Source organism: Saccopteryx bilineata, chromosome 3 (genome assembly GCF_036850765.1).
Source record: "Saccopteryx bilineata isolate mSacBil1 chromosome 3, mSacBil1_pri_phased_curated, whole genome shotgun sequence".
Classification (NCBI taxonomy): Eukaryota; Metazoa; Chordata; class Mammalia; order Chiroptera; family Emballonuridae; genus Saccopteryx; species Saccopteryx bilineata.
In genome coordinates, this window is record NC_089492.1 from 146,421,527 (window position 1) to 146,449,432 (window position 27,906).

A 27,906-nucleotide genomic window follows, 5' to 3' on the forward strand; every position below is an offset into this window, starting at 1 on the left:
CGACCAGCCTTTACGGCATCCTTTGTGCCCCTGCTATCAGCCTGGCCTAACCTCAGTCTATTTAGTTAAGAGTCAACAAATGCCACTTTAACTAAAACTATTCTGCCATCTGCAACCAAAAGACTCCTGGGTAATATACTAGTCTGAATGAATAAGGTGCCCAGTAACAAAGAATCATCTCCTAAATGAGCCTGGAAAGGAATGGCTGCCAAAGTTAAATCTGCTTCTTAACCCACGAGAAACACCAACAATGACCTATTCTCACCATCTAAAATAACTCAAGTTTGGTTAGTAGTCTGTTCTCCTTTTAGAGTATTTGAAGAATGGCTACTGTTACCCACCAAACTTTGCTGACCTACTTATCTGCTATTTTCCAGAGTAGATATTAAACTAAATATCAAACTTCATTCAACTCAAAACTTAGTCACTATTCTCATAACAGTGTCCAGTTAGTATTTAGCAAAAAGTTTGGTTAACAAATGAAAGAGCAGGCTATGTGGCCTACTACAAGTACACCAAAGAACAAGGCTGAGTAAGTAAACAAACCCGAACCCTGAGCCTTTTAAATTCATTTAACACTGGTAGGGTGTGAAAAGCATAAAGGATTTATACACAAACATACTTTTGAATACATACATATAATATACACAAACAAGTTCTAAATGTAAAGTTATACCTAACACGTAGCACTGGACCTCAGCTTTCTGTTACTGATAGGATACCAATCACAGAAATTAAAAATGTAGCCGCGTTTTCTTCTTTCATGTTTAATTGCTTATCTTCTCATTTAGATCCTTCCCACAAATAAAGTTGTCTCTTCCAACTTACAAACTGAGGTAATACTAAGACTAAATCACAGCAAGTAGAATTTACATGTACAGTGCCTCCAAGTAAAAACAATGACAAATTATTATTTACCTGAATTCTTTTAAATTTTTTTCTGAAAATTAGAATCTCTGTTGGTCAGATGACCAATTAAGTGGTCTAAGAATGAGGGGAGAAAAATTCTTTTTTTACTGGGTATCCATTTTTGTCATTTGAATTTATATTATTTAAATGTATTATCTACTCCAAATAAATAAAATTTAAATTTAGAAAATTCCTTGAGAATCATTTTCAGAAGCCACCTTAGAACTCCCTTTAATAGCTTAACACTAATAATAAAAAATACTGCACAATCTTTACTCTTACAAAAACTGGAATTTTCCTAAGTATACTTTAAACATGTCATAAAACTGTAACCCAATTGTTTGTCTACTCTTTTTTCACAAGTGTGATTTTAGAGTATCAGCAATACAGAACATATCATTCTTTTCCTGTTATCCCTTCCACCACAAATGAAATATATATATATATATATATATGTATATTTGCCAGTAGAAAAAAATGCTAAAAGCTTAATAGTCACAACTCAAATCACCAAAATTTATCCATACTATTTATGTTAATCGACAGTTGTCCAAAGTGTGGTTCCCATACCACTGAGGTGAACAGTGCTTTTTACCTGAATGTGAAATATTTGTTATGAATTTATTTTTAATAGTTTATTATACCAAACACAACAAATCTATGACTTCACAAATATCACTGTGTAGAATGAGAAGAAACCCATTTAATCACAAATCCATCTAAAAAAGAGTATACATGTGTGGGTCAAGTTTGAGAAGCACCAGTGCATTATCCCAATTATATAGATCATGGGTACACTGGGAACGATCAAACAGGATCAACCAAACTGAATCTTAAATTAGACCAAGCTCATGCTACAGGGAACCTTCATTAAAAGGCTAGTACAACACTGCTCTCCTCTTCCTTTAATAACCGAAAGTTTAATCAAAATAATTAGGGCTAAATAAGTAAGATTCAGAGCTCAGTACAATCCTTGATTTTCTAGCAAATTAAACTAAAAATGATATTCTATTTCCAGATCAAAACCATCTATCCATCCTCAGCCACCAGTAAATATTAAGTCCTTGACTATGTATCTTCATTAGCCTTTCGCTTTATCTCACATCTAAAACCAAATTCACTCCCCAGGCCTTTCCCAGGATTCCCAGCCTACTCTGTCTCCATCCCCCTTCACAGGCAACCATCTAGGGCTGCTCATTTTCCCGTATTAATATTTTAACTCCTGGCCCTGGCTGGTGGCTCAGTGGATAGAGCATTGTTCCAGCAGCCCAGTGGATGGTGATAACTGGTTCAATTCTGGTCAGGGCACACAGGAGAGGCAATCATCTGCTTCTCTCCCTCTTCCCCTCCAGTAGCCAGTGGCTTGGTTGGTTCCAGCATGGCTCCACCGGCTGAGGATAGCTCCCTTGGAGAGCATCAGCCTCAGGTGCTAAAAAATAGCTCAGTACTGGAGCATTGGCCCCAGATGGAGTTGCCCAGTGGACCCCTGTAGGGGCACATAAGGAAGTCTGCCTCACTATCTCCCCTCCTCTTACCTAAAAAAAAAAAAAAAAAAAAAATTCAACTTCTTCCCCAACTATGGTTGTGTTTGCTTCTTCCCAAATTTCCAAAGTGACTGCGGAGTACAGAATGAGATGTTGTTATAAGACTCCCTACTTACTCCCTTACCACTTAACTCTCAACGGAAAGCCATCTGGAAAAGTAAGGTGTGGAATATGAAGGAGGGAGAAAAGAGTGAAGCTCTACTAGCACCACTGCACTCATCTCACCTGCTACAAGTTATGTTTTTCACCCCAGCTACCAAACCTTCGTTACATAACTTTCTGTTCAGCCTACAAATTGAAAAGGCCCCTTCCCAACCTCCTGAATAAACCTATTATATAAAGCCCTTTAATTCTTGATCAGAAAAAAATCATCACTGTGACTGTTTTAAAATAAGGATACCAGATCTTTAAAATTACTTAAAAATACAAAAACTATTCCCAACCACCTACCACAACTCAGCTTTGACTAATATTTGTCTGCCTCCAGGGCCTAGGGCAATACTAAAATAACCTTGGTAAAATACCTTTAATAGAAAATCTGTTTTCTAAAAGGAAAACAAGGTCAATTAAGGCAAGGAAGTGAAAACTTGTTCCACAATTTGCTTCAAGAATTCTTCCCCAGTTCCCTCAAACAGTACACTAGGAGAGTTGCTGACCAGTTCTATTCAGCTAATTCTCTAGGAATCGTGTCAGTGCTGCTGAAGAGCTGCTTCCACGCCAACAAATTAATTCTGAAGTTGCAGGACCCACTGTTCTCTTAACCCACAGCTAATAACACTCGACTTTCTAATTGAAAAATTTTTAAAAACTGAGTTCCCAGCCAAGGATTTGGAGCAGGGGCTTCCTGCCCCTTGGGTCCGACGCAATTCTGCGGGGAGCACGGGAGACCTCTCCTGCGCGGGCACGGGGGGGACCCACCGGGAGGGCGGCAGTTCGCAGGTAAAGCGGCCCGACCCCCAACCACGTTTAACATGGCTGAAGCATAAGGCTCGGGTTTCAAATAGAGTTTACGCTCTCCTAATTAACGACGTCGGGCAGGTTCGAGGCAAATCAGGCCAAATGAGGTAGAAAAGTCACAGGGGTCTGAGGATTTCCGCATCCCGGGGAGGCGGGAAACCGCATTCCGGGGGCACCCCTCCCGGCCCGCCGTGACTGATGGGTGCGGGAGGGTGGGCCCGGCCCCGCGAGCCCCCTCGGGCCGCCCTACCGTGGCTCTGCAGGATCTCGTGCTTGAGGCCGCCGGTGTAGTCGATGAGCTCCTCCAGGCCGCGCTCGCACAGCTGCCCGTAGCCCGAGAACTTGTGCAGCACCTTCTCCAGCTCGCGCTCCACCGTCACGCACTGATCCATCTCGGAGGCGGAGGCGGCGCTCGGCTCGCCGGCGCCCGGCTGTCCGCAGCTGTTCGGCCCGGGCCCGGCCGAGGCCGCGTCCTCCTCCTTGTCCCCCAGGCGTGCGGCGCGGGCTGCTGAGGCGGCGAGCACGCTAGCCCCGGCGCCGGGGAAGCCCCGCGCAGCCCGTGCCCGCCTGGCCCATGGCGCACGGCCTCTGGCGCGTCGCCGCCGCGCCGGCTTGTTGCCCCACCAGGACCGTGTCACCGAACCCTGCTCGCCCCGTTTGGCTACCCGCGGCCGGGCCGCCGATTGTTTTTGTTTTCAAGGGAACCGGCAGATGACCTGGTTCTCCAGGGCGGCACCAAGAGCTGCGGACCCGAGATGGGGTGAGCCACCACAGCGAGAGGAGGCGCCGCGGACCGTACCAAGAGCACCCGCGAGGGGGAGCAGCCTCGAGCGCGCGCGCGCGCGCGCGCGCGCAGGCGGGGTAACGCGATCGGCGTCGGCTCGCGCTGCCGTTCTAAAGGTGAGAGCCGTACCACGCGGGAGGCGTGCAAAGGGAGGTCGAGGGTGGAGCAAGGTCCCAATTGGTCTGAGAAGCTAAATAGGGAACTTTAGAGACAGCCCCAGTGCTTGGACAGCGCTACAACTGCGCGCTTCGTAAACAAGAGGGTGGAAACCGTCCCTAACCACTCCGCCCAGAAACCGGGAAAATGAGCCAATGGGAGCGAGGAATACGTAAGGACTAAACGTCCTCCAATCCCTGGCCTAGGCGTAAACCTTCAGCCAATCCGGGTCTAGAGGCCAAACCAATAGTCTGGCTGTTGGAGGGGGTGATATGGAAATCGTGCCAGGAAGCAAGTTGTTTGTGGAAAACCATGAGATAAAACAAGACAGAAATCAAAAGGTTTATTGTCCATAGGCCTTCTTTCTAGGCATAGATTATTTCGTCTCCCTTTCGCTCCAGCGTACTGTCGTTCCGAAGTTTTGGAAGATAGAACTCGCTGCCGCGGTCCAAAAATCAAACCAGGCCGGGCGCGAGACCCCTTCTAGAATTAAAGGCGGGTGATTCCGGGAGAGGAAGGGCTCAGCGCGGCTCTCTAAGCTGCCTTGACGCCTGCGACACCACTAGGTCTCATTCCGCACCCTTCACCCCAACCCCTGCGAGCCTCTGGCCTTTGGCCTAGGTCCTGGAGGCTTTCCTGACCGGTTACCTCACCCACGTGCCATATACCTGCAGCTTCGCGGAATGGCAACGCATCGAAGAGCCGCACAGCCTGCCCCTATCCCTGCCCCTTAGGAGCCTGATTCCATTGAATCAAAACTCTTTGTGTTACCCCTTCTCCTGATTTGGTGGCTCCTTCAACTGTGGCAGTGCTCACTAAGCTTCATTAGCTGCACTAGCCTTAGCGTTGCTTCAGTAGCCCAGCTAGTATTGCCTCAGGGCTTCTGCGCACTTTTAATAAATGATACTCCATTGCGGTATCATTTATTATATCAATTATATCACTGGTTTTATTTTCTCACCACTTTTTAAATCCAGAGTGCTCTGATTCATTTATTTGCTTACTTTTTTTTTCCCTCTGCACCTCATCCATAAAAACTCCACAGAAGCAGGTCCCTTGCCTGTCTTGTTCTGTGCCAAGCAGCATAATAGGCAGTGTGCTTTAATTAAGACAAAACCTTTCTGAGCTTCAATGTTCCATTTTTATAATTGAAATGAATAAACATTAGATTATTAGCAAAATTAAGTGAAATAATTATATGTAAATGCCCGTAATAAGCACATGATAGTCACATGGTTGTGCTCTGTTGTTACTATTGTAAATTACTATTTAGCCTTCTTATGTGAATGGTTCTAACCCCAGGTTATATCCTCAACCTTCTCTTTTCCCTTTACCTACTGTCCTGGGAGAAAAAATCACAATTGCCCCTCTCCAGCCTGGTCTGTCTCATAAACGCTAACTTCACATTCCCTCCAACCAGCAAGATTTCATCATCCAGAGGCGGATTAAGGTCGGTGGAGACCCTGGGCACAGAAGGAAATATTGGGCCCCTTAAAAAGAAAAGAGAGAGAGAGAGACAGGAAAAATAAAAATACATGTTAACCATATTTATAAATAAGTAAAAAATATTATGTACTATCAATGTTAAAATTGCACATATGAAACCAAACTTGGTGTCATTAGAAAAAAGTGTCAAGTTGGGGTTTTGTGGGGCCCAGGGCGTGGCTCCCGGTACACCCACCATTAAATCGACCTTTGTCCTTACCTCCAATCAACATGCCAAAGCAGAATTTATATTTCTCTTCCAAAACCGACTTTCCTCTCCTTGACACCTCAGTTTTTGTCAGCATTACCTTAACTTTCCTGGGTTCCTCTACCACTTCTCCATCCTTATTTTCAACTTACCTGTAGATAGATTCTTGAAAACCTTTTCTCTATCATATTCTTCCACCCCACTAAACTATTTCCATTGCCACCTATCTACATTCTTCTCCAGATCCTTTGCTAGGTCAATTGCTTTCATTCATTCTAGAATCATTGTTGTTCCCCAGAATTTTGTCCTCATTGGTGTCCCTAGAGATAAATATTGTCTCACTCCCTTTTTCATTCACCCTTCCCATGTAGTCAGAGATCAAGTTCTATTGAGTCTAACTTCCAAATGTCTCAGGTGGGCTTTTTTACTTCTACATCCTCACCTTCATGTTTACAAGGTTATAATTGTGTTATTTATCTGCCTTTGATCTCTTGCCCTTACAGGACAACCAAATGGATCTTCATTACTCTCAAAAAGTTGTTATAATAATTAAAGGAGATAATCCATGCAAGGCATTCAACATAATGCCTGGCACATGGTGAGAGCTATTATTATCCAATGATCAGAAGTAATTATATAAGTACCAAATCATTCTATTGTACACATACTGATCACAAAAATTAGGGGATATTTCAAAATGAATATGAAGGGATAAAGAAAAGCATTTGATTTTTCTTTTAATTAAACAAGAACATCAGAAAAGCAAACAAGACAAAGAAAGTTGTTCAATTATGCAAATGAGATGCAAAACCAACTTTTATTTCATTAGTGAAAATGCACTATACAAAAGGCTGAAAGTATTGGTGTATCTGCACGTTCCCTGATCCCCTAATTTTTATGAGCAGTATAATAATACATGTCAATTATACCTCAATTAAAAAAAAGAAATATCCAATGAATTTGCATTAACTAACTGCTTCAAATCCTAAGTCTCAGATACATGGTCTGTACCGTATAGCAACCCATCACAATCCCTCAGTCAGACACGGCACTTTCACACACCTGCACCCAAACACTTTCATGCTTTCAGTGTGAATTGAGCACAACTCATTTATGCTTTTTCTTCTCCTGAAATGCTTTTCTTTATTAGCTATTCAAATCTTCCCCTTTCTTAAAGTAACAGGACAAGTCCTACTTTAACTTTTATACCTTCTAGAGCTTGTCCTGTACTTCTCAATCTGGCAATTACCAATTATATATAGCTATTTAAATTAATAATCCACTTCCTCAGTCATACTAACCATATACTTCAAGTACTCAGTAACCACATGTGGCTAGTGGCTACTATGCTAATTAGCACAGAAGGAATATTTCTGTCACTGTAAAAAGCTCTGTTGAACAGAGCTGATGTGGCCCTGGCTAGAGTTCAGTGGCTAGAGTGTCAGCTGGCATATGGACATCCCGGGTTTGATTCCCAGTCAGGGCACACAGGAAAAGCAACCATCTGCTTCTCTTCCCCTCCCTCTCCTTCTCCTTCTTCTCTCCCTTTCCCCTCCAGCAGCCAGTGGCTCAAATAGTTCAAGCATGGCCCTAGGCACTGAAGATAGCTCAGCTGGTACAAGTGGGTCAGCCTCAGGTGCTAAAATTAGCTCAGTTGCAAGCATTGGGCCCAGACAGGGTTGCTGGGTGGATCTGGTCAGGGTGCATACAGAGTCTGTCTCACTGTCTCTTCTGCTCACCAAAAAAAAAAAAAGAAAGAAATAACAGAGTCGATCTAAACCATGACCACACAGTAAAGTTTCCAGCCACTCCTTGAAAAGCTTATAGGACTTCTTCTATGTGTTAAGTCATTTAACACTTGCATACAGACTGCCCCTCTATTTTGGTTAATGTTTTAAATATTTGTCTTATTAGCTCAATTAGATTGTTAGCTCCCAGGTCAGCGCTGAGGTTTCTTTGTCTTTCTCATGATTCAAAAAGCATAAGAAAAGTGCTCTAAGTATTTGTTAAAGGAAAGAGAATAAACAAGTAAGAGAAGGGGCCTCAAATTTAACTAAGGAAAGAAAAATAGTCTTTGTTCTGGCAGAGATCTTTATGTTCCCTCCTTAGTATGTACTGGCCTTTTCTACTCAGCATACCATTATTGCTTTAAGCCTAAATCTTGCTTTGTCAGAGAAAGGTCTTTAGAAGCAAAAGTTATCATAACAACTCTGAATTTTTTTTCTATGATTATATTTCAGCACAAAACAAAAAGGAATTTATATGCATAAACACAAACAAACACTACTCCAGTATCAAATGGACTCCTGCCCCAGATTCTGTTCAGTCTGGAAAACCTTTCATTTGCACTCATTCTGTACCTTGCTCTGGTTCTCCCCTCCACTCCAAATTTGATTCTCTGTAACACTGAAGTAAACATTTTTAAAAAGGAGACCAAAATACAGATTCACTGTAAAATTTTAAAAAAATAGAAAATGCAAATAATAATAATAATCTGATGAAATCCCAAACTTCCAGGGGAACTTTCAGAGTTTTCCTGTGTATGCACATATACACCTCTACATGCATTTTTATAAAAGATAGCTCTCATATATAACTATTTTGGTTATAAAATAGTTTTGATGTCCACTTATACAGCATTTCCCTAAAAAAAATAGTTCAGGCCCTGGCTGGTTGGCTCAGTGGTAGAGCATCAGCCTGGCGTGCAGGAGTCCCGGGTTTGATTCCTGGCCAGGGCACACAGGAGAAGCGCCCATCTGCTTCTCCACCCCTCCCTCTCTCCTTCTTCTCTGTCTCTCTCTTCCCCTCCTGCAGCCAAGGCTCCATTGGAGCAGGGTTGGCCTGGGCGCTGAGGATGGCTCTATGGCCTCTGCCTCAGGCGCTAGAATGGCTCTGGTTGCAACAGAGCAACGGCCCAGATGGGCAGAGCATCGCCCCTTGGTGGGCATGCCGAGTGGATCCTGGTCGGGCACATGCGGGAGTCTGTCTGACTGCCTCCCCGTCTCCAACTTCAGAAAAATACAAAAATACCAAAAAAAAAGTTCAGAAAACTGCTTTTGACATCTTTTTGAAATGTTTAATAGCTGTTACACATAACAGTGTTTTAGCACTTACTCTTATTCAATATATGTCATGTATTCTTTTCACTTTGACTTATTTTTAGAACCCTGAAACTAGACAGAGGCAATATATAAAAAGTCATAATTTGCCCTGGCCAGTTGGCTCAGTGGTAGAGCATCAACCCACCGTGTGGAAGTCCTGGCTTCAATTCCTGGTCAGGGCACACAGGAGAAGCAACCATCTGTTTCTGCATCCCTCTCCCCACCCCCTGCAGCCGTGGCTCAAATGAGCAAATTGGCCCCAGGCATTGAGGATGGCTTCATGGCCTCACTTCAGGTGCTAAAAATAGCTCAGTTGCCAAGCAACAGAGCAGTGGCCCCAGATGGGTAGAACATCAGCCCCAGACAGGAGTTGCTGGATGGATCCTGGTCACGGTGCATGCAAGAGTCTGTCTCTCACCTCCCTGACTCTCACTTGATTAAAAAAAAGTCAGGCCCTGGCCGGTTGGCTCAGCGGTAGAGCGTCGGCCTAGCGTGCGGAGGACCCGGGTTCGATTCCCGGCCAGGGCACACAGGAGAAGCGCCCATTTGCTTCTCCACCCCTCCGCCGTGCTTTCCTCTCTGTCTCTCTCTTCCCCTCCCGCAGCCAAGGCTCCATTGGAACAAAGATGGCCCGGGCGCTGGGGATGGCTCTGTGGCCTCTGCCTCAGGCGCTAGAGTGGCTCTAGTCGCAACATGGCGACGCCTAGGATGGGCAGAGCATCGCCCCCTGGTGGGCAGAGCGTCGCCCCTGGTGGGCGTGCCGGGTGGATCCCGGTCGGGCGCATGCGGGAGTCTGTCTGACTGTCTCTCCCTGTTTCCAGCTTCAGAAAAATGAAAAAAAAAAAAAAAAGAAGTCAGAATTTCATCTTTTATATTTGAGAATTTATAAAAAATTGCTTTAAAATGTACTTTTATGCAAAATACACTTCACATAAGGGTAAGAGAGACTATGTTTATAATTATAATAGTAAAGAAAGACCTTGTGGAAAAGACCTTGCTATTTTAATGACTATTCTAGTTGACAGGCAATATAAAACTAAGAGTCAACTGGCAAAATGTGTTATTATGAAATACCGAATTATGAAAAATATTTTTTCTCATCATTTTTTTAAATTAAATTTTCATTATTTTTAAGCCGCCTTCCAAAATCTCCATATGAGACATTACTAGAAATTGCTACCAAGACCAGTTTAAGAAATGGGTAAAAGCACAACTACTACTAAAAGATATTAATCTGAATGTTTTCTACTTCTTTTATATCTCCTGTGTGGTTTGGGGCACATTGACACTTAAATGACTGTTTAATGGCTAGCTGGATGACAGTTGCCCCCATAAAGATCTACTATTAGGAATTGGATAGGATGTGTTGACAGTAATGCCTTTTCTTCCATATATGCTACCCCTTTCTTCAGCCCCACTAATGTTTGTAGAAGACAGCCTCTCTCACCAGCCAAGCCCTCCCGATGTAGCCTTCACCACTTCTGAAGGTCAGGGCACTACTAATTGGTTGCCTAGCAGTTTTAGCTACTCCCTTATATATCTATCTCTATGAGGAAGGTATACAGGCATGGTCCTCATATATGGTGCCCAGCTTATAGGAGGACATTTATACCTTTTAGACCCGCTCCTTCAGGTTTGTTTGAATTTTTTTCTTTCTAGAATTTAGGGTGTCTTTGTGTATTTTGTTTTCTGCTTACTCATTTGTGTGCTTTACCAGGTGTAGCAGGAAGGGTTCTAGCCCTGTAACCCTAAAGTAATTTATTCAACCCCACCCAGCCTCAGTTTCCATATCTATACAATGAGAAGCTTGAAAAACATGACCTTTAAATACCTTCTGGTTAAAATTACAGAGATGCCAATGCTTACTAAGCAACATGTGAGGTGCTACACAACCAAACAGGAATGAACAGATGCACCCTCCCTGCTTCCAAAAGCTGAATCATTTGAATCTGAATCATTACTTCCACACTATGGAAATGCAGTGGGTTTTTCTGCTTTGTTTATCTTTAATAATAATAATAGCTACCATTTATTAAGTCAGGCACTTTGCTTTAAATGTGTGATTATCCAAAGGAACCTTTTTTGTGTTTCTGTGTGTTTGACAGAGACAGAGAGAGGAACAGATAGGGATAGACTGACAGGGAGATAAATGAAAAGCATAAATTCTTTGTTGTGGCAACTCAGTGGTTCACTTACTGCTTTCTCATATGTGCCTTGATGGGGGGGACCTACATCAGAACAAGTGACCCCTTGCTCAAGCCAACAACCTTTGGGCTTCAGACAGTGACAATATGGGTCATGTCTATGATCCCGTGCTCAAGCCAGTGACCTCAGGGTTTCAAGCCTGGGTCCTCTGCATCCAACACTCCATCCACTGTGCCACCACCTGGTCAGGCCCAAAGGAACCTTTTAAGGTAAATATTATTATCCTCATTTTACAGATGAAGAAAAAGAGGCACAGAGGAGTTACCGTATTTTCCCATGTATAAGATGCACCTTTCTCTGAAGAATTTGGGGTCTAAAAACTGGTTATGTCTTATACAGTGGTTGTAGAGTTTTTTACTTGCATTTCCCGCTTTTATGCGCTTGTTTTTGGGCTCATTGTTGAAGAGAGTGATTCATCATCAGACACAGATGAGGACAAGCTAATGGATGGGAGTTCTGGCAGTGATGAGGAGTTGTATGAATTTTATAATGAATAAACTTGAGTTCAATAACTTTATGTAATACATTTTTTTTCAAATGTCAGACCCTGAAACTAAGGTGTGTCTTATACATGGGAGCATCTTATACATGGAGAAATACAGTAAATATTTTTTTCAGGATTACACAACTTAGACATGGCGGGGTTGGAATTTGAATTTGAATCTGTCTGACTTCAAAACCCTAAAAAGACAAAATCATGCTCCATGATTACTTGTCAAGCATGGGATTTCTGAAAGAACAAAGGATCATTTACCCTTAGTAGTATGGTTTGGTAATAGGAGCCTAGGGCTAAAATTCACAAAAATCATAACAGTTCTACTTATCAGCTTTTCAACCTTATATGCAAACCTTAACCAAATAGTCCCACTTTTTAAAAAATTACAATACCTACTCCATCTACCTTTCAAAATTGAGAGTAATTTGTATATATAAATAAAATAGTAAATGCATACACTTAATTAGTAAATATATAGATTCTATGTATATAGAAACTGCTCTGTAAATTGTGAAGCCCTATGTAAATTTAGGCTGCCATTATTTCCTTTTATTAGGTATACATTTGATTTGTCTGTTTATGTATCTTACAACACATCTGTTCGGAGAACAACCTAGGTTGTAAACTGCTGAAATACAAGATTCATGACTTCTGACAACCTGGAGGAGACTTCAGGTAGTAAATTAAGCAAGTGTTTAAAGAATGACTTTTTTAAACACCAGTTTAAAAAAAAGGAGGAGACTACCAATTCCACTAACATGAAATAATCTCATTCTTCCAGCTCATCCCTAAAAACTCCAGACATAGCACACACACACATACACACACACACACACACACACACACACACAGCATGGGAATACTTTAAAACATAGAAAGAAGTTGAGCTACATAGGGATCTTGGCACTTGAAGGATGACACAGTGGTAAGTTCTTGGGTTTCTTTATTTTCTGTCATATCTCAGGGCACTGCAAAAGCCTCAAACCCAGCACCACAAACAAACAGATAAAAGCACCAAGAAAAGCCTGTTCTCCCTAGCCAAAGAATGGAAGAAAAGGTGGCCTTATAATGGAAAACCTTATTGGCAATATCTATCTTACTCCAGCCAAGCACAGGAAAACTATGTCTTCTCTCTGAGCATGATTTCAGCAGAACTGAGAAGGAAGCTGTTTTTCCACTCAGTCTCCCTAATTCACAGACAGGAGAAGCAAGACTCCAATTCTCCTGCAGAATGGTTTTGGAAGGGCTGAATGGGAAACTGGCCTTGCATCTTCTGCCTAGCAAAAGCAGGTCATGCTCCAACTCCCCCAGGAGGTGGGATCAGCAGATTGAGCATGCAGCTGAGTTTACAACCCCCCACTCAGAAGCAACAAGACAGTGGGAGTGCGTGCCCCACTTAACCAGGAAGTTGTCAGTGAAACAAAAATAGCTGAACTTCCACCTCACCCATTTGCAACAAGGTAGTATGATTCAGTTATCCACTTTTGCCAATGTAGCATTGGCAGGAACCAGAGAAAATCCAAACACACACCTAGCAGCCCATGTGCTAAATCTCAAAGAAAAATTAAATAGGATCCAGAGCCTTATAATATACTATCCAAAATGTTTAGAATACAATTTAAAAAATGACTCATGTAATAACCAGGGAAATCACAACATGAATGAGAAAAGACATTTGATGGGTACCAACAATGAGATGAATCAAATGTTAGAATTACCTGATAATGAAGTTAAAGTAATTATCATTTAAAAAAAACAACTTCAGCAACCATTTACAAATTCTCTTGAAACAAATTATAGGTAAATAATTCAGCAAAGAAATAGAAATTATCAAAAAACTAAATGGAAATTATAGAACTGAAAAGTACATAAGTAAAATAAAATCTTGCTGTATGGGCTCCATAACAGAGTAAAAATAACAGATAGAAATCAGTGAACTTGAGGACCAGACCAACAGAATTTACCCAACCTGAACAACAGAAAGAAAATAGTCTGAAATAAAAGGAACAGAGTTGGGGATGATGTCAGAGTAATGGCGGGGTAGGAAGCGATACCAGTAAATCTCCCCCAAAATTCAACAAGATCTTCAACCAGAAACAGAAAAACCTATCCTTGGAGCCTCCAGATGTTTTGCAATACACCCGAAGGTATGGTCAAGTGAATAATTGGCTAAATATATAATCAAACCCAGAAGGAAATAGGGAGTAAGAAATGCTCCGCCTTCCTCACTAACCTAAACAGGGCGGCTTTCACTGGGAACTGAGAATATAGAAACTAAGGCGGGCAAAGGGGGTGAATAGATCCACACTGCGGCACAAACGGCCAAACCAGGCTGTGGCACGGAGATCCAAGCCGAGGAAAAACTGTTCCTGTGGCAACCCGGGCAATACAAGCTAACACTCGCGCCAAACCCAGACAAAGAAAGACAAGTGGGGCAGCCATTTTCCTCGATCCCCTGGTCGGCACGCGCGGATAGTGGGCGAGAGATTCCTTCCAAAGCCCTGGGAGTGGGCGCCTGTGTTATCCCACAAAGAGGCAGAGTCAGAGGCCTTTGTGTGGGCTGAAAGCAGAATCTCCGGGCCGCCCCAGTGCCCTGAAAAAGCCGCGCACGGGCACGGAGCTAGAGCCAATTCCAACACTGGAAGTTTTCCGTGTGGGTGGGGGTTTCACTCAGAGTGTGAGACTGCGGCCTGATATCCTGGTCTGCAAGTGCAGATAGTGAGTGAGAGTTTCCTCCAAGCGCCCCGGGAGTGGGCGCCCACCCGTGTTACCGGACAGAGTGGCAGAGCCAGAGGTCTTTGAGTGAGCGGAAGCCCCGCCTGTTTATGCTAGCAGCTCAGACTGACTGAGCCTTACCCAGAGCCCTGTGCTGAGTGGGAACAGAGTGGGGAGTTGCCAGCTCTTTGAACCTCTTACTATCCAGGCAGAGGCAGCAGCAACCCCACAGCTGGATTATCAAGCTACTAATTGAGGAAGGAAAGACTAGGAAAAAGGCTCCAGGAATACGGACTCTCTCACTGGCGGAGCCTATAAATGCTAATGAGCCTCAACTGCCAACGAGACTAAAGCACAATACATGACATCGCTATAGAGACTTATCAACTGCAAACCTCTACCTGAGCGTGCCAAAGGGGCAGAACCCGGGGTACAGAGTCACCGACCAGGAAGAGAGAGAGAAAAGAAAAAGCATGAAGATAACCTCTCAAAATCAAGAATAATCTGCAGACTTTATAACCTATCCCATTTTATTATATTTGTTCGTTTGTTTCTCTTATCTTCATTCTTGATTTTTCTTTTTCCTCCTCCAATTTGGTCGTTTAACTCTCTGCTGGTCTTACTCTCTCCTCTCCTTGAACTACACTACCCATAAGTGTTACATCTCCCATTATCTTTTCTTTCCTCTTCCTTTCTCTCTATGAGGGTTGCACTAGAAAACCCTTAACACTCTCTCTCTCTCTCTCTCTCCTCTTTTTTCTTTTTTCTTCTTTTAGTGGTTCCCTCTTTTTTTCTCTCTCTCTCTCTCTTTCTTTTCTCCCTCTATATTAGTTTCTTTCTTTCTCCTTTACGTCTCCTCTCATTCAAACCTCAATAACAAACAAATTATCTTATCTGGGACTCAAACTTATGTTTGTGGCATTTTGGGGCTTTTTTACTTCACCTTTTTAATTCACTAGCAGTGCTCCCATCCCTGGCTCTCCATTTTATCTAGTTCTTGTTCCACTAAATACAATAGTAATTTTTTAATTTGTCCCCCCATTTTCCTGTTTCCCTCTTATTCCTCTCATCATAACTCTTAGTCAACCAACACCTAAAAGCAAATCATTTTATTCTTGACCCAAATTTTTTCCTTATTTGCTTTCTGTGGATCCATCCCCCCCCCCCTTTTTTTTTTTTTTTTTTTGCCCCGCTATTACTTTTTCTCAATTCAGGCCCTCCATTACAGGCATTGTTTGTTCTATTTAGTACAATATAATTCACAGTTCACCACAAGATTTTCTCAAGAAAGAGGGGAGAGGCCTGACCAGGCGGTGGCTCAGTGGATAGAGCATCCGACTGGGATGCGGACGACCCAGGTTCGAGACCTCGAGGTCGCCAGCTTGAGCAAAGCTCACCAGCTTGGACCCAAGGTTGCGGGCTTAAGCAAGGGATTACTCAGTCTGCTGAAGGCCTATGGTCAAGGCACATATGAGAAAGCAAATCAATGAACAATTAAGGTGTCGCAACAAAAAACTGATGATTGGTGCTTTTCATCTTTCTCCGTTCCTATCTGTCTGTCCCCATCTGTCCCTCTCTCTGACTCTCTCTCTGTCTCTGTAAAAAAAAAAAAGAAAGAGGGGAGAGGAGAGGAGAGGAAAAAAAGAGGGGGAGAATAATTTCCTTTTTTTAATTTTCATTTTATTTTATTTTTCTTTATTTCATTATTAATTTTTTTTAAAAAAACAACTTTTTTATTTTTTATTTATTTTTTTAAACTTTTTATTCTTTATTAAATCTCATTAATACTATCAACAAAACCACCCTCAGATGCCATTAAGGAAGAGAAAATCAAATATCATGGATACAAAAGAAAGAGAGGTAACACAGCTAGATGAGAAAAAATCTATGGAGAAAAAATTTAATATATTGGAAACCTTGGAGCTAAACAACAGAGAATTTAAGATAGAAATCCTGAAAATACTCAGAGATATACAAGAAAACACAGAAAGGCAATTTAGGGAGCTCAGAAAACAACTCAATGAACATGATATATCAATATATCAAAGAATATATTTCCAAGGAAATTGAAACTATAAAAACAAATCAAACAGAGATGAAAAACTCAATTCACGAGCTGAAAAATGAGGTAACAAACTTAGCTAATAGAACAGGCCAGATAGAAGAGAGGATTAGTGAAATAGAAGACAAGCAACTTGAGGCACAACAGAGAGAAGAAGAAAGAGACTCAAAAATTAAAAAAAATGAGATAGCCCTACAAGAATTATCTGACTCCATCAAAAAGAATAACATAAGAATAATAGGTATATCAGAAGGAGAAGAGAGAGAAAATGGAACAGAGAACATACTCAAACAAATAATAGATGAGAACTTCCCAAGCCTGTGGAAAGAACTAAAGCCTCAAGTTCAAGAAGCAAACAGAACTCCGAGTTTTCTTAACCCCAACAAACCTACTCCAAGGCATATCATAAGGAAATTGACACAAACCAACAGCAAAGAAAAAATTCTCAAGGCAGCCAGGGAAAAGAAGAATACAACATATAAAGGAAGGCCCATTAGATTATCATCAGATTTCTCAGCAGAAACTCTACAAGCTAGAAGAGAGTGGACCCCAATATTTAAAGTCCTGAAAGAGAGGAACTTTCAGCCACGAATACTATACCCATCAAAGCTATCCTTCAAATATGAAGGAGAAATAAAAACATTCACAGATACAGAAAAGATGAGGGAATTTATCATCAGAAAACCCCCACTCCAGGAATTACTAAAGGGGGTTCTCCAATCAGATACAAAGAACAAAAAAAAAGCCACAAGTAAAAGCTCCAAGAAGAACACAATAAAACCAAATTTAAACTGTGACAACAACAAAAAGGGGGGGAGAGGATGGAGATTAACAGTAGCAAAGGACGATGGAGTGCAAAAGTACTCACAAAATAGTGCGCTACAATGAACAGGATAGGAACCCTTTTCATTACTTAAAGGTAACCACCATTGAAAAAACCACCACAGAAGCACATGAGATAAAAAGGAATAGAGTCTAAGGAAATAAAGGATTTTCTCTTCTTTAAAACATTTGTTTTATTCATTGTGTTTTTCTTTTATATAGGATTTTTTTTAACTTTATTTTTATCTATTTATTTTTTCAGAGACAGAGAGAGAGAGAGATAGGGACAAACAGACAGGAACGAAGAGAGATGAGAAGCATCAATTATCAGTTTTTCATTGCGACACCTTAGTTGTTCATTGATTGCTTTCTCATATGTGCCTTGACCACGGGCCTTCAGCAGACCAAGTAACCCCTTGCTCGAGCCAGCGACCTTGACCTTGGGTCAAAGCTGGTGAGCTTTTACTCAAACCAGATGAGCCCTCGCTCAAGCTGGCGACTTCCAGGTCTTGAACCTGGGTCCTCGGCATCCCAGTCCGACGCTCTATCCACTGCACCACCGCCTGGTCAGGCTATATAGGATTTTTAAAGGTAACAATCATTATCATTGTAGCCACAGAATGAGAAGAGTTTGAGAGGAGGACTGAAAATGTATTTTTTTTTAAATAGCTGAAAACTTCCCTAATTTGGCAAGAAACTTAAACCTACAAAATCAAGAAGTTGAACAAATATCAAATAAAATAGACCCAAAGAAATCCAGTCCAAGACCTATGACAATTAAACTTTTGAAAACTGTAAACAAAGAAAATACCTTGAAAGTGGCCAGAGAGAAATGGCACCTTAAAGGGAAACACAAATACTAATTACAGCAGATTTCTCACCTGAATCTGAAGGACCAGAAGGAAGTGACACAACAGTGTTCAAGTACTAAAAAGAATTGTCAAGCCAGTATCCTCTGTCTGGTGAAAATATTTTTTTCTCACTGCCTTTGATAAGGTTTTTATTTAAAATTAGCTGTTCAAAGTAATTTGACCTTTATTCAGTTTAACATAAAGTTAAACAATTTAACTTTATGTCACAGGCTTCTGTGGTGGGTTTCCTTTCTGTGGGCTTCCTCTCAGCTGCTGGTTTCTTGATGGCTGCAGTCTTTTTCCCCACTAAAGGCTTCTTCTGCTTTATATAAACCAACAGACTTCTTCCCTCTCTTTCCTACTACCCACTTCTTGTCTGGAATAGCCTTCTCGTCTGATTTGGCTTCTAGCCCTGCTGCTGCATTATCCACAGAGAGCTTGTGGTTCTTGGCCTAACAAAGATTGGTGTTCTGGCACAAGGTCTTTGCATACAGGTTTAGCTTCAAAGTGAATCACAGATTTTTCAGTGGATTCTTCTTCAGGACTCTGTGATGAATCTTTTTATGTGGTGCTTGGAGGGCTCTTAAGATCTCTGTGGTTTTCAAGATTCTGCAAAGGTCTGTATTGAGTATCTTGTGCATGGGAGGCAGCTTTACACCAACTGCCATACAGATTGTGTAACTTGGCAGAAAGCACTTTCCGTCCAAATGAAGGAACAGCCCACATGCCCAGTAGGAGCAAGTTTTAAAATGTTCAATTTGCTTACAATAAGCAGTGTAATTCCAGAAATGTTTCTGAAGGCTTCAATGATACCATTGTCCTCATTGTAGATGGTGCAAGGTCCCTGCACTGGATATGACCATAGTTTTTCATTTTGCCCTTGCCAGTTCTCATTCAATGAGAGTCATAGACCGTCTTGGTATCATTCTAGGCTTTAAGTTTCTTAAGGAGCAAAATAGCCTATTGGTCTTCTTGTGGCCTTCCAATTTTATCTTTAGCCACCAAAGGAAGTTCAGGAACTTCCAGACATGACCAGTGCTGGTGAGGCCAAGGAAGTCAGGGCAGAACAGAGGGTATATTCCTTCTGTGTTGTGTTAACTCTGCAGTGCCAATGGCACTAGGTTTTGGATGGTGCAAATGTGCAGTCCCCACAGGCATATGTCCAAAAGCACCCTGGCCAGAACAATAGTTCTCCCACCTGGAACTCTGGGAATTCAAGCCACAGTTCTGCCAGGACCCTGAGACTCAGTACTGGTTTGATGACCTGCCAATTTATTGACAGTATAGGGCTATCGTTTTTGCACAAGTTGGTATAAACAAAGTTCACAAAATAGGATTGAATGGGGACCTTGAACACAGCAGGCAAGGTGACAATTTTGCCAGATAATTCCCTTTCTTCAGAGTACACTGATATCAGTGGCCATGCTCCTCTCAAGCTGGTGACTCCCACAGGAAAAAGAATATTATTCTTTTTTGTGTGTGTGACAGAGGCAGAAAGAGGGACAGATAGGGACAGACAGATAGGAAGGGAGAGAGATAATAAGCATCAATTCTTTGTTACGGCACCTTAATTGTTCATTGATTGCTTTCTCATATGTGCCTTGACCAGGGGGCTACTGCAGACTGAGTGACCCCTTGCTCAAGCCAGTGACCTTGGATTCAAGCTGGTGAGCTGTGCTCTAACCAGATGAGCCTGTGCTCAAGCCGGGCAACCTCGGGGTTTCAAACCTGGGTCCTCTGGGTCCCAGTCCAACACTCTATCCACTGCACCACCACCTGGTCAGGCAAAAGGATATTATTCTTTAATAATAAATAGGAAATTAAGATATCCTCAGATGAATGAAAACTAAGAGAATTTGTCACAAGCATACCTACCAAAAGCAATGTTTTCTAAACAGAAGAAAAATAATAAAAGTATTACACTTTTATATCAAGAAGAAAGCAATAACACAATAAGCAAAAATATTAGTATATACAATAGACTTTCCTTCTCAGTGTTTTCTAAGTTTATAAATTAACACTGAAAGCAAAAACTATAACCATGTTTGATATGGTTCTAAATGTATGTAGAATAAGTATGTTGACATAGATCGTCCAAACCTATAGAGAATTTTTATAAAACTTATTTGAATCAAACAGAAGATATACATAGAAGCAAGATCTCAACAGCTGAGGATAAATGCCACCAAGAAAATTACAGTCCACAGCTTCTTTTATGCATTTTTAAGAAGGGAATGTAAGAAAGATTACATGAAAGTAGAAGAAAGCAAGGCCAGAATCAGATTACAGGTTAAGATTATGTGTTATCTTGAGGGTGGCAGGCTTTTAGTAAGAGAGGCTTAAAAAGATGCACTTAGTCTGACTTGTGGTGGCGCTGTGGATAAAGCATCGACCTGGAATGCTGAGGTCACCGGTTCGAAACTCCTGGCTTGCCAGGTCAAGGCATATATGAGAAACAGTAAACAACTAAAGTGAAGCAACTATGAGTTGCTGCTTCTCTCACTCTCTCTCTAAAAATCAATAAATCAAACCTTAAAAAAAAAAAAAGAGCCTGACCAGGCGGTGGCGCAGTGGATAGAGCGTCGGACTGGGATGTGGAGGACCCAGGTTCGAGACCCCGAGGTTGCCTGCTTGAGCACGGGCTCATCTGGTTTATGCAAAAGCTCACCAGCTTGGACCCAAGGTTGCTGGCTCGAGCAAGGGGTTACTCAGTCTGCTGAAGGCCTGCAGTCAAGGCACATATGAGAAAGCAATCAATGAACAACTAAGGTGTCGCAACGCGCAACGAAAAACTAATGATTGATGCTTCTCATCTCTCTCCATTCCTGTCTGTCTGTCCCTGTCTATCCCTCTCTGACTCACTCTCCATCTCTGTAAAAAAATAAATAAATAATAATAAAAAAAATTAAAAAAAAAAAAAAAAGAGGCATTTTAGCCTGACTGGTGCTGGTGCAGTGGATAGAGCATCGACCTGGGACACTGCACTATGAGGTCCTTTCGAAACCATGAGTCACGGGCTATAGCACATAGCACGGGCTCATGGGCTCATCAACATGAGCCCCCCAAGGTCACTGTTTCAATTTGAGCCCCCCCTCCATCAAGGCACCTATGAGAAGCAACCAAGAGCAACTAAAGAGACACAACTGCAGGTTGATGTTTCTCATTTCTCTCCCTTCCTGTTCATGTCTCTCTCACAACAACAAAAAAGAGGCATTTCAAAGGTGTGTTAATCTAGATATGCAGAAACAATGGACAGGGCTTGCTTAAGGCGAAGATAAACCTTTTACTAAAGAAGTTATATGCCTGGAACAGGACTACCCACCATGACCTGCCTAGTTAGGAATTTATGATCAGATCATCCTATAAAGTTATTTCCCATAGAACCTTTCTTTGTCCACAGTATTTAAGACAACAATTATATTATAAAGAGAGGACAAAGATGTAAATGAAAGTAAGGTTTTATACTTACTTATTAAAATGACACAAGTAGGTTGTGATAAGTATGCATAATATAATACTGTTGGTCAAATAAGTTTATAAAATATGATTTTTATATTTGCTCACTTATATTTTCCATTGGGGGCTGGACAGAGCCAGGTATATGTGGTCTGTGAAATTGCAAATTACCTTCCTGCTTGGGAAGGGCCATTGTTTTGCTAATGTTTGCTGGAGGAGAGGTTTTCACGCCAGAAAGTTTTGAAAAAAGCAGAGAAAGAAAAGAAGCCATGTTTGCAGAGTGAGAGAGAGAGAGAGAATGCAGAGTGCTGAAGAAGAAGCCATATTGGCAGGGAAAGAGAAGGTGTGCAGATGGGGAACCAGAGGTAAGGGGCTTTTGCGAGCTCCACTGAGACTGGTGGGGCCTTTGATTCTAGGAGAAACCAGAGAAGATTCTCCTGGTTGTGGAACCAGAGAATATGTCAGGAGCTTTGGCAACCCTGAGTGAGAGGAAAGTGTTTTCCCTGTGTGTTGCTCGTTGGCCAGTGCAAGACTTTAATAAAAGAATGGCCCATTTTTTGGCTCCACTGTTTCTTTACCATCTGTCCGAATCTAATGAGAACCTGCATGTTCATGACCATGACGACAGCCAAGACTACTGGCCATACAAATACCTGGAGCCACCAGTAAGAAACTAAACAGCCTGACCAGGCAGTGGCACAATGGATACAATGTCAGACTGGGATGCAGAGGACCCAGGTTCAAAACCCTGTGGTCACCAGCTTGAGCATGTGCTTATCCGGCTCAAGTGTAGGCTCATCTGGCTTGAGTGTGGGCTCACTAGTTTGAGTGCAGGGTAGCTGGCTTGAGTGTGGGATCCTAGACATGACCCCATGGTCACTGGCTTGAGCCCAAAGGTCACTGGCTTAAGCAGGGGGTCACTTGCTCTGCTGTAGCCCCTTCTCCCATCAAGGCATATATGAGAATGCAGTCCATGAACTACTAAGGCACTGCAACAAAGAATTAATGCTTCTCATCTCTCTTCCTTCCTGTCTGTCTATCCCTATCTGTCCCTCTCTCTGTCTCTCTCTCTTTCTATCTCTGTCACAAAAAAGTAAAAAAGAAAACTAAAGATAAAATTTAAAAATACTATAGATAAGGTGGAAATGGGGAGTTATTCTTTAAATGGTAGAGTTTGTTTGGGTTGATAAAAAAAGTTCTGGAAATGGATAGTAGAGATGGTTGTACAACATTGTGAATGTATTTAGTGCCACTAAATTGTACACTTAAAATGGTTAAAATGGTAAATATTCTTATGTGTATTTTACCAAAATTTTAAAAATAGGTAATAAAAATGGTAATTAAAAATCTACATTGGCCCTGGACTGGTGGTTCAGTGGATGGAGCATTGTCCTGACCCAAAGATCATGGGTTTGATCCCTGGTCAGGGCATGTAGAAGAAACAATCAATTAGTTCATAACTAAATAGAACAACTAAGTGGAACAAGGAGTCGATGCTTCTCTCTCTCCCTCTCTCTCTCTCTTCCTCTCTCTTTCTCTCAAGTCAATGAAAAAACTAAAAAAAAAAAAAAAACCTATATAGGTGGTGGTCATTTTGCAATATAAAAGTTTACCAAATCAACACATTATACACCTTAAATTTTTTTTTCTTTTTGTATTTTTCTGGAGAAGCAGGGAGGCAGAGAGACTCCTGTATGCACCAACCGGGATCCACCTGGCATGCCCACTAGGGGGCGATGCTCTGCCCATCTGGGGCATTGCTCTGTTGCCCAGTAACAAGCAATTCTTAGTGCCTGAGGCAGAGGCCATGGAGCCATCCTCAGTGCCCTGGCCAACTTTGCTCCAATGGAGCCTCAGCTGCAAGAGGGAAAGAGAGAGATAGAGAAAAAGAAGGGTGGGAAGAGTGGAGAAGCAGATGGGCACTTCTCCTCTGTGCCCTGGCCAGGAATCAAACCCAGGACTTCCACATGCCGGGCCAACACTATACATATTAAACTTACACAATGTTATATGTCAATTATAAAAGCTAGTGAAAAATACAATAGCATGAATGAAAAAAAGGGGGTCTCTGGAAAGTAACTTCACAGGGCGATCTGGTCATAATTCCAAACTGGGTGGATCATGGGTAGTCATGCCTCAGGCATATAATGTTGTAATAAAAGGTTTATCTTTGCCCTAAGCAAGCCTGTTCATGACTTCTGTGAATCTAGGCCAGTGGTTCTAGAAGATTTCCAGGTGCACCCTATGGTATTCCAGAGAAATGTGTGCCTGTTGGGGACCAAAAAACCAACAGGGTTTTTGGAGTTTAGATTTGGGGGGGACAAAGGTGAGGGGAATTGGCTGTAAGCTGACAGTCTGCCCAACCCCCACCTCACTCACCTGATTAGGTTGCAAAAGGCTGTTAAGCTGTGGTGCAGGATTGTTTATACTACCCGCCCCCCCGTGTTCCCCAGAAAGACTGGAGGCAAGTTTCTTCTATCCTCTGTTTCGTGTAAAGTTAAGATGATATGTATGGTGGTGATTTTATGCACTTGGAAAATTCTTGGGTTGCCTTGGAAACATGATCAAAGATCTCATTGATTTGCTAATGGCCCACTTTGCCCTATAAATAAAGCAAGATGCGGTTTTGGGGTGTGCTTTGTTCTTGCCAACAGCAATTACAGGGCCCTCCCAACACCGTATTTTCTTTTTTCTTTTTGTATTTTTCTGAAGCTAGAAACCAGGAGAGACAGTCAGACAGACTCCCACATGCACCCGACCGGGATCCACCCGGCACGCCCACCAGGGGGCGATGCTCTGCCCCTCCGGGGCATCGCTCTGCCGCAACCAGAGCCACTCTAGCGCCTGGGGCAGAGGCCAAGGAGCCATCCCCAGCGCCCGGGCCATCTTTGCTCCAATGGAGCCTCGGCTGCGGGAGGGGAAGAGAGAGACAGAAAGGAAGGAGAGGGGGAGGGGTGGAGAAGCAAATGGGCGCTTCTCCTGTGCGCCCTGGCCGGAAATCGAACCTGGGACTTCCACACGCCAGGCCGACGCTCTACCACTGAGCCAACCGGCCAGGGCCTATATTTTCTTAATTACGCACCATTCCCACTCAGGACCTGGAATTTCTAAATCTGCTGTTCGCGGCATGTGCCCAGATATAAAAATAAATATAGTTACTCTATTATACCATTTCATTACGGAAATACCGCTCCTTTTGTTAACACATCATTATTATATATATTATTAACACATCATTATATTATTTTCAGATAAATACACCCAAATAAAATGGATAAATTTATCAAAAAGAAGCGTGATATTGAAGAATCCGATTCTGGAAGTGAACAAAAGTTAAATGTAAATCAAATAGGACTTGAAGGCTGATGGGCAGAATTTAATTTAGAGCATTTTCCATCACTTAATACTGAACAATACAATTGGAGTAGAAACTCATTCATGGAAGAAGCTTCAAGTAATTTTGGTTTAACATTAACAGAAGAAGAACTGGCAGCTATATCCACTGATTGTGGATTGATGATTAAACATAAGGAATTGTCTGTTGAAGCCTTTTGGATTTCTATAAAGGAAGAATATGTGGCAATATCTAAAAAAGCTTTGAATATTTTACTACAATTTTCAACATCCTATTTATGTAAATTAGGATTTTCTACCCTCAACACAATTAAGAATAAAAAGAGAGGAATTCTTCAATGTATTGACAAGGAAATGAGAGTTTGCCTTTCAAATATATGCCCAAACATTGAAGAAATCATTAGGACACATCAGGCTCATGTTTCTCATAAACACAAGAATGGAAAAACTTAACACATTCGTGCCGGGACCTGCCGAATTTACTAAATCTTACTAAGAATGTATCTATAAATATAAAAAGATAAATTTTTGTCTTTTTTTCATTTTTTAACCCCTCTTTTTTATGAATTCTAAAAAAGCATAACTCAAAAAATGTAACATAGCCCTGGCCAGTTGGCTCAGCGGTAGAGCGTTGGCCTAGCGTGCGGAGGACCCGGGTTCGATTCCCGGCCAGGGCACACAGGAGAAGCGCACATTTGCTTCTCCACCCCTCCGCCGCGCCTTCCTCTCTGTCTCTCTCTTCCCCTCCCGCAGCCAAGGCTCCATTGGAGCAAAGATGGCCCGGGCGCTGGGGATGGCTCTGTGGCCTCTGCCCCAGGCGCTAGAGTGGCTCTGGTCGCAACATGGCGACACCCAGGAGGGTCGCAACATGGCGACGCCCAGGATGGGCAGAGCATCGCCCCCTGGTGGGCGTGCCGGGTGGATCCCGGTCGGGCGCATGCGGGAGTCTGTCTGACTGTCTCTCCCTGTTTCCAGCTTCAGAAAAATGCAAAAAAAAATTTAAAAAAAAAATGTACCATAAAAATGTTTTTTAATGTCAGAATAAATTTAATTTTGTCATATTTATTTCACTTAATTACCATAAAAGCACACTTGGACTTTATTTTTTTTCTTTAATATTTGACTTAATTATTATAACATATTTCTCAGAAATTTGTATATAGTGTGCCTACAATTATTTAGGATTTTAAATGCACCCCGACTTCAAAAAATTTGAGAACCACTGATCTAGGCTAATAAACCTTTGAAATAACCTGTAACCACCATCAAGAGAGCACATACTCTTGTTAACTATCCTATAATCCAGCTCCCACCTTGCTTTCTCTCACCTCTATATAATCTCTTTTACATTCCCATTTTAATTTGAAGTGCATAAAAGAAGCTGCAAAACTGTTATTCTCAGCAGCATTTGGGGTCTTGTTGCCTGCTGTATGTCATCAGTTTTGCTCAAATGATCTCAAAAATTCTCTAAAGATTTGGACATTTCTTATGTCCATAATAGATAAATCAAGATAAGATTCTTTAAAAATGTTCAAGTAACCTACAAGATGGCACGAGATAAGAAACTAAGGAGCCTGATCAGGCGGTGGTGCAGTGGATAGAGCGTCAGACTGGGATGTGGAAGACCCAGGTTCGAGACCCCGAGGTCTCCAGCTTGAGCGCAGGCTCATCTGTTTGAGCAAGGCTCACCAGCTTAAGCCCAAGGTCGCTGGCTTGAGCAAGGGGTCACTCGGTCTGCTGTAGCCCCCCCAGTAAAGGCACATATGAGAAAAAAACAATCAATGAACAACTAAGGTGCCACAACAAAGAACTGATGCTTCTCATCTCTCTCCCTTCATGTCTGTCTGTCCCTATCTGTCCCTCTGAGGGACACACACACAGAAAAAAAACTAAGGAAATGAAAAACAAAAAGAACACATAAAAAACAAAATATACACTGCTCACAAAATTTAGGGGATCATATAATGTGCATATACTCTGGTACTTTCAACCTTTTGTATAGTGCATTTTCACCAATGAAATAAAAGTTGGTTTTGCATCTTATTTGAATAATTGAACACTTTGTTTGACTTGTCATTAGCTTTCCTGATGTTCTTATTTAATAAAAAAAAAAATCAGCCTGACTAGGTGGTGGCACAGTGGACATAGCGTCGGACTGGAACGCAGAGGACCCACATTTGAATTTGAATCCCTGAAGTTGCTGGCTTGAGCAGGGGCTCGCCAACTTGAACATGGGTTCACTGGCTTAAGTGTGGGATCATAGACATGACCCCATGGTTGCTGGCTTGAGCCCAAGGTCACTAGCTTGAGCAAGGGGTCACTCACTCTACTATAGCCCCCCAATCAAGGCACATATGAGAAAGCGATCAATGAGCAACTAAGGAGCCGCAATGAAGAATTGATGCTTCTCACCTCTCTCCCTTCCTGCCTGTCTGTCCTTGTCTGTCCCTCTCTGTGTGTCTCTCTCTGTCTCTTTCACACACACAAAAAAAAATCAAATGCTTCTTTTTTTATCATTTCATATTTATTTTGAAATATCCTCCAATTTTTGTGAGCAGTATATGGCAGCAGACTTAAACTCTAACATATCAATAGTTACATGAAATGTAAATGATCTAAGGACACCAATTAAAAGATGAAGTTGGCAGAGTGGATTAAAAAACATGACCTATAATCAAATGTGAAAATAATTTGGAGATGTTTTCTCTGAACATATGTACCTTGATTTATCAATGTCACCCCATTAAAATTAATAAAAAAAACAACTTAACTATATGATGTCTCCAATAAGCTTATCTCAA

General features: G+C 42.0%; 1 protein-coding gene and 1 pseudogene across 3 annotated transcripts in view; both read right to left on the reverse strand.

The window, feature by feature from the left end:
• RMND5A (required for meiotic nuclear division 5 homolog A) overlaps positions 1–4,102 on the reverse strand; it is a 120,539-nt gene extending 116,437 nt beyond the window's left edge. For 2 of the 3 annotated variants that reach the window (XM_066267650.1, XM_066267649.1), the window contains exon 1: positions 3,661–3,938. In XM_066267650.1, the coding sequence (XP_066123747.1) occupies positions 3,661–3,802 (142 nt within the window). In that variant the 5' untranslated portion in view covers positions 3,803–3,938. Of the gene's footprint in view, positions 1–3,660 lie in introns of all 3 variants that reach the window. The other variant, XM_066267651.1, reaches the window with a different exon arrangement.
• Positions 4,103–18,488: 14,386 nt separating this feature from the next.
• LOC136329905 (large ribosomal subunit protein uL4 pseudogene) lies at positions 18,489–24,880 on the reverse strand (annotated as a pseudogene).
• Between the last annotated feature and the right edge of the window lie 3,026 nt (positions 24,881–27,906).